The following is an 18,161-nucleotide window of genomic DNA, read 5'->3' as shown; positions in this document are numbered from 1 at the left end:
GCGGTGTCAATTCACACCGACACACAAACTGGCGGTGTCAATTCACACTGACACACAAACTGGCGATGCCAGTTCACACTGACACACAAACTGGCGGTGTCAATTCACACTGACACACAAACTGGCGGTGTCAGTTCACACTGACACACAAACTGGCGGCGTCAGTTCACACTGACACACAAACTGGCGGCGTCAATTCACACTGAGACACAAACTGGCGGTGCCAATTCACACCGACACACAAACTGGTGGTGTCAATTCACACTGACACACAAACTGGCGGTGACAATTCACACCAACACACAAACTGGTGGTGTCAATTCAAACCAACAAACTGGCGGTGTCAATTCACACCAACACACAAACTGGCGGTGTCAATTCATACCAACACACAAACTGGTGGTGTCAATTCACACCGACACATAAACTGGCGGTGGCAATTCACACCGACACACAAACTGGCGATGCCAGTTCACACTGACACACAAACTGGCAGTGCCAATTCACACCAACAAACTGGCGGTGTCAATTCACACCGACACATAAACTGGTGGTGTCAATTCACACCGACACACATACTGGTGGTGCCAATTCACACTGATACACAAACTGGCGGTGCCAATTCACACTGACACACAAACTGGCGGTGCCAATTCAAAGTGACACACAAACTGGCGGTGCCAATTCACACTGACACAAACTGGCGGTGCCAATTCAAAGTGACACACAAACTGGTGGTGCCAATTCAAAGTGACACACAAACTGGCGGTGCCAATTCACACTGACACAAACTGGCGGTGCCAATTCACACCAACACACAAACTGGAGGTGTCAATTCACACCAACGAAACTGGTGGTGTCAATTCACGTCGACACACAAACTGATGGTGTCAATTCACACCAACAAACTGGCGGTGTCAATTCACACTGTCACACAAACTGGCGGTGCCAATTCACACTGACACACAAACTGGCGGTGCCACTTCACACCAACAAACTGGCGGTGTCAATTCACACCAACAAACGGGCGGTGTCAATTCACACCGACACACAAACTGGTGCTGTCAATTCACACCAACAAACTGGCGGTGCCAATTCACACCGACACACAAACTGGCGGTGCCAATTCACACCGACACACAAACTGGCGGTGCAAATTCACACTGACACACAAACTGGCGGTGTCAATTCACACTGACACAAACTGGTGGTGCCAATTCAAAGTGACACACAAACTGGCGGTGCCAATTCAAAGTGACACACAAACTGGCGGTGCCAATTCACACTGACACAAACTGGCGGTGCCAATTCACACCAACACACAAACTGGCGGTGTCAATTCACACCAACGAAACTGGTGGTGTCAATTCACACCGACACACAAACTGATGGTGTCAATTCACACCAACAAACTGGCGGTGTCAATTCACACTGTCACACAAACTGGCGGTGCCAATTCACACCAACACACAAACTGGCGGTGTCAATTCACACCAACGAAACTGGTGGTGTCAATTCACACCGACACACAAACTGATGGTGTCAATTCACACCAACAAACTGGCGGTGTCAATTCACACTGTCACACAAACTGGTGGTGCCAATTCACACCAACACACAAACTGGCGGCGTCAATTCATACTGAGACGCAAACTGGCGGTGACAATTAACAATGACACACAAACTGGTGGTGTCAATTCACAGAGACACAAACTGGCGGTGTCAATTTACACTGACACACAAACTGGCGATGCCAGTTCACACTGACACACAAACTGGTGGTGCCAATTCACAGTGACACACAAACTGGCGGTGTCAATTCACAGTGACACACAAACTGGCGGTGTCAATTCACACCGACACACAAACTGGCGGTGTCAATTCACACTGACACACAAACTGGCGATGCCAGTTCACACTGACACACAAACTGGCGGTGTCAATTCACACTGACACACAAACTGGCGGTGTCAGTTCACACTGACACACAAACTGGCGGTGTCAGTTCACACTGACACACAAACTGGCGGCGTCAATTCACACTGAGACACAAACTGGCGGTGCCAATTCACACCGACACACAAACTGGTGGTGTCAATTCACACTGACACACAAACTGGCGGTGACAATTCACACCAACACACAAACTGGTGGTGTCAATTCAAACCAACAAACTGGCGGTGTCAATTCACACCAACACACAAACTGGCGGTGTCAATTCATACCAACACACATACTGGTGGTGCCAATTCACACTGATACACAAACTGGCGGTGCCAATTCACACTGACACACAAACTGGCGGTGCCAATTCAAAGTGACACACAAACTGGCGGTGCCAATTCACACTGACACAAACTGGCGGTGCCAATTCAAAGTGACACACAAACTGGTGGTGCCAATTCAAAGTGACACACAAACTGGCGGTGCCAATTCACACTGACACAAACTGGCGGTGCCAATTCACACCAACACACAAACTGGAGGTGTTATTTCACACCAACGAAACTGGTGGTGTCAATTCACGTCGACACACAAACTGATGGTGTCAATTCACACCAACAAACTGGCGGTGTCAATTCACACTGTCACACAAACTGGCGGTGCCAATTCACACCGACACACAAACTGGTGGTGCCATTTCAAAGTGACGCAAAAACTGGTGGTGCCAATTCACACCAACACACAAACTGGCGGCGTCAATTCATACTGAGAAACAAACTGGCGGTGACAATTCACAGTGACACACAAACTGGTGGTGTCAATTCACACTGAGACACAAACTGGCGGCGTCAATTCACACTGAGACACTAACTGGCGGTGCCAATTCACACAGACACAAACTGGCGGTGTCAATTCACACCAACACACAAACTGGCGGTGCCAATTCACACTGACACACAAACTGGCGGTGCCAATTCACACCGACACACAAACTGGTGGTGTCAATTCACACCAACAAACGGGCGGTGTCAATTCACACCGACACACAAACTGGTGCTGTCAATTCACACCAACAAACTGGCGGTGTCAATTCACACCGACACACAAACTGGCGGTGCCAATTCACACTGACACACAAACTGGCGGTGCCAATTCACACCAACAAACTGGCGGTGTCAATTCACACCGACACACAAACTGGTGGTGTCAATTCACACCAACAAACTGGCGGTGTCAATTCACACCGACACACAAACTGGCGGTGTCAATTCACACTGACACACAAACTGGTGGTGCCAATTCACACTGACACACAAACTGGTGGTGTCAATTCACACCGACACACAAACTGGCGGTGTCAATTCACACCGACACACAAACTGGCGGTGTCAATTCACACTGACACACAAACTGGCGGTGCTAATTCACACTGACACACAAACTGGTGGTGTCAATTCACACCGACACACAAACTGGTGGTGTCAATTCACACTGACACACAAACTGGCGGCGTCAATTCACACTGACACACAAACTGGCGGCGTCAATTCACACCGACACACAAACTGGTGGTGACAATTCTCACTGACACACAAACTGGTGGTGTCAATTCACACCAACACACAAACTGGTGGTGTCAATTCACACCGACACACATACTGGTGGTGCCAATTCACACTGATACACAAACTGGCGGTGCCAATTCACACTGACACACAAACTGGCGGTGCCAATTCAAAGTGACACACAAACTGGCGGTGCCAATTCACACTGACACAAACTGGCGGTGCCAATTCAAAGTGACACACAAACTGGTGGTGCCAATTCAAAGTGACACACAAACTGGCGGTGCCAATTCACACTGACACAAACTGGCGGTGCCAATTCACACCAACACACAAACTGGAGGTGTCAATTCACACCAACGAAACTGGTGGTGTCAATTCACGTCGACACACAAACTGATGGTGTCAATTCACACCAACAAACTGGCGGTGTCAATTCACACTGTCACACAAACTGGCGGTGCAAATTCACACCGACACACAAACTGGTGGTGCCATTTCAAAGTGACGCAAAAACTGGTGGTGCCAATTCACACCAACACACAAACTGGCGGCGTCAATTCATACTGAGAAACAAACTGGCGGTGACAATTCACAGTGACACACAAACTGGTGGTGCCAATTCACACTGACACACAAACTGGTGGTGTCAATTCACATCAACACACAAACTGGCGGTGTCAATTCACACCGACACACAAACTGGCGGTGTCAATTCACACTGACACACAAACTGGCGGTGCTAATTCACACTGACACACAAACTGGTGGTGTCAATTCACACCGACACACAAACTGGTGGTGTCAATTCACACTGACACACAAACTGGTGGTGTCAATTCACACCAACAAACGGGCGGTGTCAATTCACACCGACACACAAACTGGCGGTGCCAATTCACACCAACAAACTGGCGGTGTCAATTCACACCGACACACAAACTGGTGGTGTCAATTCACACCAACAAACTGGCGGTGTCAATTCACACCGACACACAAACTGGCGGTGTCAATTCACACTGACACACAAACTGGTGGTGCCAATTCACACTGACACACAAACTGGTGGTGTCAATTCACATCAACACACAAACTGGCGGTGTCAATTCACACCGACACACAAACTGGTGGTGTCAATTCACACTGACACACAAACTGGCGGCGTCAATTCACACTGACACACAAACTGGCGGTGTCAATTCACACCGACACACAAACTGGTGGTGACAATTCTCACTGACACACAAACTGGTGGTGTCAATTCACACCAACACACAAACTGGCGGTGCCAATTCACACTGACACACAAACTGGTGGTGTCAATTCACACTGACACACAAACTGGCGATGCCAATTCACACCGACACACAAACTGGTGGTGACAATTCTCACTGACACACAAACTGGTGGTGTCAATTCACACCAACACACAAACTGGTGGTGTCAATTCACACCGACACACATACTGGTGGTGCCAATTCACACTGATACACAAACTGGCGGTGCCAATTCACACTGACACACAAACTGGCGGTGCCAATTCAAAGTGACACACAAACTGGCGGTGCCAATTCACACTGACACAAACTGGCGGTGCCAATTCAAAGTGACACACAAACTGGTGGTGCCAATTCAAAGTGACACACAAACTGGCGGTGCCAATTCACACTGACACAAACTGGCGGTGCCAATTCACACCAACACACAAACTGGAGGTGTCAATTCACACCAACGAAACTGGTGGTGTCAATTCACGTCGACACACAAACTGATGGTGTCAATTCACACCAACAAACTGGCGGTGTCAATTCACACTGTCACACAAACTGGCGGTGCCAATTCACACCGACACACAAACTGGTGGTGCCATTTCAAAGTGACGCAAAAACTGGTGGTGCCAATTCACACCAACACACAAACTGGCGGCGTCAATTCATACTGAGAAACAAACTGGCGGTGACAATTCACAGTGACACACAAACTGGTGGTGTCAATTCACACTGAGACACAAACTGGCGGCGTCAATTCACACTGAGACACAAACTGGCGGTGCCAATTCACAGTGACACACAAACTGGTGGTGTCAATTCACACCGACACGCAAACTGGCGGCGTCAATTCACACAGACACAAACTGGCGGTGTCAATTCACACCAACACACAAACTGGCGGTGCCAATTCACACTGACACACAAACTGGCGGTGCCAATTCACACCGACACACAAACTGGTGGTGTCAATTCACACCAACAAACGGGCGGTGTCAATTCACACCGACACACAAACTGGTGCTGTCAATTCACACCAACAAACTGGCGGTGTCAATTCACACCGACACACAAACTGGTGGTGTCAATTCACACCAACAAACGGGCGGTGTCAATTCACACCGACACACAAACTGGTGCTGTCAATTCACACCAACAAACTGGCGGTGTCAATTCACACCGACACACAAACTGGCGGTGCCAATTCACACTGACACACAAACTGGCGGTGCCAATTCACACCAACAAACTGGCGGTGTCAATTCACACCGACACACAAACTGGCGGTGCCAATTCACACTGACACACAAACTGGCGGTGTCAATTCACACCAACAAACTGGCGGTGTCAATTCACACCGACACACAAACTGGCGGTGTCAATTCACACTGACACACAAACTGGTGGTGCCAATTCACACTGACACACAAACTGGTGGTGTCAATTCACATCAACACACAAACTGGCGGTGTCAATTCACACCGACACACAAACTGGCGGTGTCAATTCACACTGACACACAAACTGGCGGTGCTAATTCACACTGACACACAAACTGGTGGTGTCAATTCACACCGACACACAAACTGGTGGTGTCAATTCACACTGACACACAAACTGGCGGCGTCAATTCACACTGACACACAAACTGGCGGTGTCAATTCACACTGACACACAAACTGGCGATGCCAATTCACACTGACGCACAAACTGGCGATGTCAATTCACACTGACACACAAACTGGCGATGCCAATTCACACTGACGCACAAACTGGTGGTGACAATTCACACTGACACACAAACTGGTGGTGACAATTCACACTGACACACAAACTGGTGGTGTCAATTCACACTGACACACAAACTGGCGGTGCCAATTCACACTGACACACAAACTGGTGGTGTCAATTCACACCGACACACAAACTGGCGGTGTCAATTCACACTGACACACAAACTGGCGATGCCAATTGACACCGACACACAAACTGGCGGTGTCAATTCACACCAACAAACTGGTGGTGTCAATTCACACCAACACACAAACTGGTGGTGTCAATTCACACCAACAAACTGGTGGTGTCAATTCACACCGACACACAAACTGGTGGTGTCAATTCACATTGACACACAAACTGGTGGTGTCAATTTTCACCGACACACAAACTGGTGGTGTCAAGTCACACCGACAAACTGGCGGTGTCAATTCACACCAACAAACTGGTGGTGTCAATTCATACCAACACACAAACTGGCGGTGTCAATTCACACTGACACACAAACTGGCGGTGCCACTTCACACCAACAAACTGGCGGTGTCAATTCACACCGACACACAAACTGGTGGTGTCAATTCACACCGACACACAAACTGGCGGTGTCAATTCACACCGACACACAAACTGGCGGTGCCACTTCACACCAACAAACTGGCGGTGTCAATTCACACCAACAAACGGGCGGTGTCAATTCACACCGACACACAAACTGGTGCTGTCAATTCACACCAACAAACTGGCGGTGCCAATTCACACCGACACACAAACTGGCGGTGCCAATTCACACCGACACACAAACTGGCGGTGCAAATTCACACTGACACACAAACTGGCGGTGCCAATTCACACTGACACAAACTGGTGGTGCCAATTCAAAGTGACACACAAACTGGCGGTGCCAAGTCAAAGTGACACACAAACTGGCGGCGTCAATTCACACCGACACACAAACTGGCGGTGTCAATTCACACCGACACACAAACTGGCGGTGTCAATTCACACTGACACACAAACTGGCGATGCCAGTTCACACTGACACACAAACTGGCGGTGTCAATTCACACTGACACACAAACTGGCGGCGTCAATTCACACTGACACACAAACTGGCGGCGTCAATTCACACCGACACACAAACTGGCGGTGTCAGTTCACACTGACACACAAACTGGCGGCGTCAATTCACACCGACACACAAACTGGTGGTGTCAATTCACACTGACACACAAACTGGCGGTGACAATTCACACCAACACACAAACTGGTGGTGTCAATTCACACCAACAAACGGGTGGTGTCAATTCACACCGACACACAAACTGGTGGTGTCAATTCACACCAACAAACTGGTGGTGTCAATTCATACCAACACACAAACTGGCGGTGTCAATTCACACCAACAAACTGGTGGTGTCAATTCATACCAACACACAAACTGGCGGTGTCAATTCACACCAACAAACTGGTGGTGTCAATTCACACCGACACATAAACTGGCAGTGCCAATTCACACCAACTAACTGGCGGTGTCAATTCACACTGAGACACAAACTGGCGGCGTCAATTCATACTGAGACACAAACTGGCGGTGCCAATTCACAGTGACACACAAACTGGTGGTGTCAATTCACACCGACACACAAACTGGCGGCGTCAATTCACACAGACACAAACTGGCGGTGTCAATTCACACCAACACACAAACTGGCGGTGCCAATTCACACTGACACACAAACTGGCGGTGCCAATTCACACCAACAAACTGGCGGTATCAATTCACACCGACACACAAACTGGTGGTGTCAATTCACACCAACAAACTGGCGGTGTCAATTCACACCGACACACAAACTGGTGGTGCCAATTCACACTGACACACAAACTGGTGGTGTCAATTCACATCAACACACAAACTGGCGGTGTCAATTCACACCGACACACAAACTGGCGGTGTCAATTCACACTGACACACAAACTGGCGGTGCTAATTCACACTGACACACAAACTGGTGGTGTCAATTCACACCGACACACAAACTGGTGGTGTCAATTCACACTGACACACAAACTGGCGGCGTCAATTCACACTGACACACAAACTGGCGGTGCCAATTCACACTGACACACAAACTGGCGGTGCCACTTCACACCAACAAACTGGCGGTGTCAATTCACACTGACACACAAACTGGCGGCGTCAATTCACACCGACACACAAACTGGCGGCGTCAATTCACACTGACACACAAACTGGCGGCGTCAATTCACACCGACACACAAACTGGCGGTGTCAGTTCACACTGACACACAAACTGGCGGCGTCAATTCACACTGAGACACAAACTGGCGGTGCCAATTCACACCGACACACAAACTGGTGCTGTCAATTCACACTGACACACAAACTGGCGGTGTCAATTCAAACCAACAAACTGGCGGTGACAATTCACACCAACACACAAACTGGCGGTGTCAATTCATACCAACACACAAACTGGTGGTGTCAATTCACACCGACGCAAAAACTGGTGGTGCCAATTCACACCAACACACAAACTGGCGATGCCAATTCATACTGAGACGCAAACTGGCGGTGCCAATTCACAGTGACACACAAACTGGTGGTGTCAATTCACACCGACACGCAAACTGGCGGCGTCAATTCACACAGACACAAACTGGCGGTGTCAATTCACACCAACACACAAACTGGCGGTGCCAATTCACACTGACACACAAACTGGCGGTGCCAATTCACACCAACAAACGGGCGGTGTCAATTCACACCGACACACAAACTGGTGCTGTCAATTCACACCAACAAACTGGCGGTGCCAATTCACACCGACACACAAACTGGCGGTGCCAATTCACACCGACACACAAACTGGCGGTGCAAATTCACACTGACACACAACTGGCGGTGCCAATTCACACTGACACAAACTGGTGGTGCCAATTCAAAGTGACACACAAACTGGCGGCGTCAATTCACACCGACACACAAACTGGCGGTGTCAGTTCACACTGACACACAAACTGGCGGCGTCAATTCACACTGAGACACAAACCGGCGGTGCCAATTCACACCGACACACAAACTGGTGGTGTCAATTCACACTGACACACAAACTGGCGGTGACAATTCACACCAACACACAAACTGGTGGTGTCAATTCACACCAACAAACGGGTGGTGTCAATTCACACCGACACACAAACTGGTGGTGTCAATTCACACCAACAAACTGGTGGTGTCAATTCATACCAACACACAAACTGGCGGTGTCAATTCACACCAACAAACTGGTGGTGTCAATTCATACCAACACACAAACTGGCGGTGTCAATTCACACCAACAAACTGGTGGTGTCAATTCACACCGACACATAAACTGGCAGTGCCAATTCACACCAACTAACTGGCGGTGTCAATTCACACTGAGACACAAACTGGCGGCGTCAATTCATACTGAGACACAAACTGGCGGTGCCAATTCACAGTGACACACAAACTGGTGGTGTCAATTCACACCAACACACAAACTGGCGGTGCCAATTCACACTGACACAAACTGGTGGTGTCAATTCACACACTGACACACAAACTGGCGGTGTCAATTCACACTGACACACAAACTGGCGGTGCCAATTAACACTGACACACAAACTGGCGGTGCCAATTCACACTGACACAAACTGGTGGTGTCAATTCACACTGACACACAAACTGGTGGTGCCAATTTACACCAACAAACAAACTGGCGGTGTCAATTCACACTGACACACAAACTGGCCGTTTCAATTCATACTGAGACACACAAACTGGCGGTGCCAATTCACACTGACACACAAACTGGCGGTGCCAATTCACACTGACACACAAACTGGCAGTGCCAATTCACACCAACACACAAACTGGCGGTGCCAATTCACACCGACACACAAACTGGCGGTGCCAATTCACACCGACACACAAACTGGCGGTGCCAATTCACACCGACACACAAACTGGCGGTGCCAATTCACACCAACACACAAACTGGCGGTGTCACTTCACACTGACACAAACTGGCGGTGTCAATTCACACTGACACAAACTGGCGGTGTCAATTCACACTGACACACAAACTGGTGGTGTCACTTCACACTGACACAAACTGGCGGTGCCAATTCACACTGACACACAAACTGGTGGTGTCAATTCACTGACACAAACTGGCGGTGCCAATTCACACTGACACAAACTGGCGGTGCCAATTTACACTGACACAAACTGGCGGTGTCAATTCACACTGACACACAAACTGGCGGTGCCAATTCACACTGACACAAACTGGCGGTGTCAATTCACACTGACACACAAACTGGTGGTGTCAATTCACACGGACACACAAACTGGCGGTGCCAATTCACACTGACACACAAACTGGCGGTGCCAATTCACACTGACACACAAACTGGCGGTGCCAATTCACACTGACACACAAACTGGCGGTGCCAATTCACACTGACACAAACTGGTGGTGTCAATTCACACTGACACACAAACTGGCGGTGCCAATTCACACTGACACACAAACTGGCGGTGCCAATTCACACTGACACAAACTGGTGGTGTCAATTCACACTGACACACAAACTGGCGGTGTCAATTCACACTGACACACAAACTGGCCGTTTCAATTCATACTGAGACACAAACGGGTGGTGTCAATTCACACCGACACACAAACTGGCCGTTTCAATTCATACTGAGACACACAAACTGGCGGTGCCAATTCACACTGACACACAAACTGGTGGTGTCAATTCATACTGAGACACACAAACTGGCGGTGCAAATTCACACTGACACACAAACTGGCGGTGCCAATTCACACCGACACACAAACTGGTGGTGCCAATTCACACCAACACACAAACTGGTGGTGCCAATTTACACTGACACACAAACTGGCGGTGCCAATTCACACCGACACACAAACTGGCGGTGCCAATTTACACCAACAAACAAACTGGCGGTGTCAATTCACACTGACACACAAACTGGCGGTGTCAATTCACACTGACACACAAACTGGCGGTGTCAATTCATACTGAGACACAAACGGGTGGTGTCAATTCACACCGACACACAAACTGGCAGTGCCAATTCACACCAACAAACAAACTGGCGGTGTCAATTCACACTGACACACAAACTGGCCGTTTCAATTCATACTGAGACACACAAACTGGCGGTGTCAATTCACACTGACACACAAACTGGTGGTGCCAATTCTCACCAACACACAAACTGGCGGTGTCAATTCACACTGAGACACACAAACTGATGGTGTCAATTCACAGAGACACACAAACTGGTGGTGTCAATTCACACTGAGACACACAAACTAGTGGTGCCAATTCACACCAACACACAAACTGGTGGTGTCAATTCACACTGACACACAAACTGGCGGTGCCAATTCACACTGACACACAAACTGGCGATGCCAATTCACACCGACACACAAACTGGCTGTGTCAATTGCCAATTTTGTGAGCTGTACCATAGTCAGGAATAAGAACATAAGAAATAGGAGCAGGAGTAGGCCATATGGCCTCTCGAGCGTGCTCCGCCATTTAATACGACCATGGCTGATCTGATCATGGACTCAGGGCCACTGCCCTGCCCGCTCGGTTGGAAATGTTCTGACTAATACTCAATTATATGAACTAGTTTATTTGTTACATGCTGAATTGACAAGAGTATCCAACCCAAATGAACAATTCATAAGGAACAAAATGAGTTGCAGGATAACGGGAAAAAAGTAGGGGAATGGGAATAATGGAAGATTTTGATTTAAAAACCTCCCAGGCAGAGATGTTAGTTATGTTTGCCAGAAAAAACTTTAAGCACAATTGGCCAATTTCTTCCTCCGAATTGTCCTCAAAAGAAAAAATTCATTTTCAAACAAAAAAACAAATGCTTCCTCCCTCTGTAACCAAGGACTCACTGCAACAATCGCAATAACGTGCAGTTTGAAGCGGGCAACTTCTAAGGTGGTAACGTCAGGCCGTTCGTTAAAAGAACAATTTCACCTCAACTGTCCAAATAACAGCTGCTTTTTCAGGTCCGAGAAAGTCAGATGTTGCAAGTTGCATCGTGCAGGAAGCGCAAAATTCACACGCACAGGTTAGGGGTCAGTCGCTGTCTCAGGTTGCAGTCTCAGCACAGCTCTAGAACAGTCCTACCTACACTCATCACTCACTGCGTGGAAATCCTTTCTGTGTTGTGATGTAGCCTCCTGACATATTCTTAGATCCTGAATAATCCAAACATATTCTGTTCATTCAAAAAGCAGTTTTGCTGCATTGTGTACATTTATTGGACAGTGGGATTATTAGCAGTGTCACTTCAAGTATTCAACAATGTCAGAGTATTTAATGCGACAAAGGAAATTAACTGATGTACATCTCAAGTGTGAGAAAGTGGGACATTTCACTTTTACCCCCTCAGCCCTACACACAAGACACAATTTGACCTGGGTTGGTGCATGTTGTCTGAATCACATTTCACAACATAGTCACTGGAATTGTAGCAGGTTGAACTTTTGGGAGTTTTAAAAAGTTTTAAAAGTCAGAGAGTAAGTTATTGTATGACAACCTTAACCCACTCGTACCGAATCCCTCTTGCCACACTTTTAACCCACTTAAATTAAACAGCCTCTGTTTAAATAGCAGGAGAGATATTTCAGAGGTGTGTTACCATCACGCCGTGATTTCCACCCATCGACCTGTGTGTGACCTTAGGAAGCTGGAGCCATCAGTGTTCCTTTGCTATGAAGCATACACATCTGTGGTGTAGTATATGGCATGTTCAGAACATTAAAATACTGCAATACTCGCTGAGCACAACTGAGTGGAATTCTGCAGCAGACATAAAATTGTCTGTACAAGGGGAGATTTCACAAACTCGCAGCTCCCAGCGCAGAGTCTCATCCACCTGAAGCTCACATCACAAACTCGAGCACTGGGCTCAAGGGGCCCCTGTGGGATTCTGACAGACAAACAATCTCACGTTGATCTCCGCACCTTAATTCCCAGCGAGTGAAGCCTAGCACCCAGTTGCAAAGTCAGAAAATTTAGCCTGAACTTCCCTAGTCTTGCGTGGTACAACATTTTATTGAAGGTCTGTTTATAACATTGACAAGTTTCCGTTTTTATACAACTAGAAGGTTTCAGTCTAACCTTGGGTGGGGAAATGGAAGTTTTAACAGCTGATGACACTGTGCATTTAGTACAACCTACAATGGGCCCGTATATCTCCCGTTATTTAAGTATAAACAGCAAGAATTACCCACTTATAACACACAATTACTTGCAAAATATTTTTCGATGAGACATTAGCTACAACCAACAAGGGCAACAGAAGGCACGATATTCAATGGCAACAGATGAAGAAACAGGTGTAAGAGAATGCTAAGAGTACCATTTAGGATTTGCAATATTTTTGGCAAGATTAGCATGTGCCAAAATCTCAATTGCTGAACACGATAATTCTGGTTTTACTGAGGCTCTGAACTCAAATACTCGCTTTCTTCTGGTCAGTTTGCTCCCCTCCCCCGCCCCATCGTCAAGGCACTCGGTCCTCACTGAAGCCTAGTCACTGGGAGGGCCAGTCACCATCCAGCACCTCCCCCTTGGTTGACCATTAGTCATGTGCAGGCAGGCTATTCGACTATGGTGTCCAGTCCAGTCCTCGCCTGCAGGAAGAGTCACTGGGCACCAATCAGGTGCAGGAATGCTGGCTGATTTTCCTCACTGAGGCCGATTGTAGCTCCGCCCCCTCTACTGGCATTACCACCTGAGGTCAGCAAACTCAGCATGGACCAGTCAACGAGAGATTCGAGCTCCTGCGCTGCTCGAATCATCACCCAAGGAACGGAGAAAGGGGAATGGAAAAGCCTTAGGTACAAGCTAAAAAATACCTTGCTTTGACACATTAACATAAGAACACAGTATAGCAGGCAAACATCACCGAACAACAATTAATACAACAAGCAATTCTTACAAACGGGAGATTTCCTTAGTTCTGGTGGGAGATATACGAACAACAGCTTTTACGAGTTGTTGACCCCATTCGGTAACTGTGGGCCAGCCATATACTGTCATAGTCAGAGTCTTCAGACAGATCAGCAGGCTCCAAGCGGGAGAGGCTACTGCGGCGTGCCGAGGAGTCCAGGCTCGATAAATCATCATCACTCAGCACATGGTTATGCATCAAGTCAGTGCCTTGCCATGCTAAGGTGGGTGGGTTGTATAAAGTGATGGGTGCATGCCAGGGCATGAGAGGGATCAGGACAATGGAGGAAGGAAGCGACCAATCCAAAGGTGAAATGAAAGTAAAGGTGGAGTGAAGACAAGGAGAGAAAAAACTTGTTAGGCCTGTGACAAAGGTTTACTATCCAAATTCTTCAGCAGGGTTAGTTTCAGAAGCTGTTCACAGTTTGAGATCATGAAATGACTAAAAAAGTTTTGATAAATTAAAAGAGCATTAAATAATAGATTATAGGTCAATTTAGTGATCTCTCCCCCTCCCCCCATTAGCAGGAAGCCACACTTGTGGAGGTCAGCTCGAGGGCACAGCTACAACAATGCAGACACCCATCCTCCGACTGTGACAGGGTTCTGCTGGGAGCATGGCAACGCTGGATTACCCCTTTACAAAGTAAAATCATTACTCAAAGTCCAGTCATTTACCACACTAAGTTAGACACTTCATGATTTCAGCACCAATGTACATACACAGCTAGTACAAAGTTATAGAAAAGTCGAGGATATAAAAGAAAGTTGATTTTGAGCAGTCGGACCATGGACTGAAGTCGTGCTCCAGGTTTTAGTACTGAAACCGTTGGAAAGGATGAAATGGGATTAGATGTCTGTGTGTTTGTGGGACGCGGTTCTTGAAGCCGAGAGGAAGCGAGTGTTATTAGAGCTGTCAATAATGGTTCCGATCGATGCAATAAAGCAGAGTTCATTGATGCAGAAAGAAAAGCCAATCTTAAACTCCCTGGTACAGTGCACCTGGACAAAACATCAAACCTCCATAGCTGCTTTGGATTAATGGTTTCATTTCTCTCTCGGCTTTAAAATATATTTTCACTTCAAGTGATTGGTGCTGACTTTGTGGGGAAGGGGCAGGACCAAGGTTGATTTGCACAGAGTAAGCAGGGGCACGCTGGCTGACTGTGTATGGGGTAGATTTACTGAGTAAATACAGCCGAAGGGAGAGGGGAAGGGAGCCGTGGCAAAGTGGTGCTGGAGTCAAGAGGTGGGCAAGGAAGGGAGGAGAGGGAGGGTGAGGGCGGTGAGGTGGGAGGGAGGGCTAGGGGAGGCAAGGGCTAGGGGGGTCGAGGGCTGGAAGGGCGCGAGTGCCCGGGGTGGGGGGGGTTGGTCGAGGACCGAAGGGGGGCAAGGGCCAGGGGGCGAGGGCGGCGATGGGCAAGGCTGAGGGTGAGGAGGGCCGAGGATCAGGAATTGCTAAGCTCCACAGCCAGAATCATGCCATTAAACCGAAATTACAACACGGAAACATGCCATTCAGCACATCCAGTCTGTGTTGGTGTTTATCCCCCACAGGAACAGTCTCGTAATCTCGTGAACCCGCCTGGTTCCCATATCCCTTCATTCCCCTTTCCTTTAACCACCTATCAAACCTATTCTTAAATGTATGGTCTCTGCTTCAGTTACTAATTCCAGTTGTACACTCCACAGCCTTACAACCATCTGTGTAAATAAAGTTTCCCCAGCCCTCTGTCCTAAACCTCTTACATTTAATCTTATATCTATTCCCCTGATTCTAGACCCTCAATGACTGCAACCGGACCATTTCTATCTAGTCTGTCCCATCCTTTTATAATATTGAGCACTTCTATCAAATTACCCCTGAAACTCCCAATGTACAGACACAGGGAAAGTGGATAATCCTTTCCCACTTTTTAAGTGGCATTCATTCTCTACCAATAGCTCTGTGCAGGGTTTAGTCATAATAAGCAAAAGTTATCAAATAATCTTTGAAGATCAGTATTAATTAAGTAAATCTTATACTCCAGGATAAATCAGACTGGGTATAGATTGTAGCGTGCGTAGTTTGCACAGCAAAGCAAGGTTAGAAACATGAGACGAGCAGGTCTGCACAGCAGTGGCAACCTGCAACACATACTGGATGTACAAGGGTAGGAATTACTGTTGATGCTGTCAAATAAATGCTTAATGATACTTTAAACTGGATACTAGCTCTGGTGAAATAGTGAAAGGTCACTGACCTGACTGTTGCTCTCTCAGAAGCTGCCTGACCTGCTGAGTGTTTCCAGCACTTTCTGTTTTAGTGGAGAGGGGAATTTGGTACAAATGCTTTAACTGCACACAACAGTCATTTCTGCTCCACTTTAATCTATCTGCCTGAAATGTAATAAAATTACTTGCGTGGATTGTGGACATCGAAACAAAATGTACAAGGAACAGACCAAAGGTTTTATACCTGGTCTCGATCTTAAGGTAATGCCAATGAACAGCATTTAAATGTAACAAAATATTAAACATCTGGCTATTTATTGGACATTTAAGTTATTCGGCCAATTATACTGGTTAGGGTGTCATTCTCAAATGTTTACTTTTATCAAATATCATAGTTATCACGACAGGATAAAGGTAGTCTGGTTGCCACGAAAATAAGGGTGATGTAGGAAGCATTTCTTCACACAAAGGGTAGTGAATCTGGAACTCTCTCCCCCAAAAGGCTGTGGATTCTGGAGGTCAATTGGAGCTTTCAAGACTGAGATAGATCAATTTTTGTTGGGTAAAGGTGCTGGGGATATGGAGCAAAGGCAGGTAGATGGAGTTAAGATATAAATCAGCCAGGATCTAACTGAATAACAGAACAGGCTCGAGGGGCTGAATGGCCTCCTCAAATAATGTGTTGGGAGTTAATTAATATAGGAACCTATATTATTTAACTCCCAACACATTAGTATTTAACTCTACAATCACCAAATTAACGACTGTCGTTTGTTAATAATCTATAGGCTGTTACTTAAAGCACTGATTTTAAAATGGTTCAATATAGGAATGATCCTTATTAACCCTTCACTTAGATAGATTTCAACTTTACACTGAAATACATTTTCGAGAAGCTAACCACCAGATACCTGCTGTTGAGATCGACACGATTGTTTATGTAAGACTTTGCCCACATTCAGTAACAGGATCTGTGTACAGGACATCCATGTGTGCATGAAGCAGCACACCGGACTCTGCAATGAGGTGAAGAATGGCAATCCGAGGGCGCGCTGCCAGGAATGTCCGCTGTTTCTTCAGGTTTCACGCTCACTGCCAGCCAACAATATGTCAGGAGCACAGATTCGTTAAATCACCCCGGAGTTTGCATTCATTGACCAGTCCTACAAAGCATCCTTAGATTCTATAATACATTGCCCAATATCAGTATATCAGAGTGGGGAATGGACAGATTAGATACAACGATTACACATTGAGGGACAGTGAATGGACAGACCAGATAGGACTACTGCACACTGAGGTTGGTGAGTACTTGAAATGG

General features: G+C 47.2%; 1 protein-coding gene across 1 annotated transcript in view; it reads right to left on the bottom strand.

The window, feature by feature from the left end:
• Positions 1-18,161, bottom strand: part of LOC139274589 (rho guanine nucleotide exchange factor 7-like) — a 156,426-nt gene that overhangs the window by 29,826 nt on the left and 108,439 nt on the right. Inside the window, exon 18 of the mRNA XM_070891270.1 lies at positions 14,653-14,845. Coding sequence (XP_070747371.1) covers positions 14,653-14,845 — 193 coding nt within the window. The remainder of the gene's footprint in view (positions 1-14,652; positions 14,846-18,161) is intronic.

Source organism: Pristiophorus japonicus, chromosome 10, assembly GCF_044704955.1.
Source record: "Pristiophorus japonicus isolate sPriJap1 chromosome 10, sPriJap1.hap1, whole genome shotgun sequence".
NCBI classification, from domain to species: Eukaryota; Metazoa; Chordata; class Chondrichthyes; family Pristiophoridae; genus Pristiophorus; species Pristiophorus japonicus.
The sequence above is the reverse complement of the archived record's forward strand: the minus strand, read 5'-3'. Positions and strand labels throughout refer to the sequence as shown.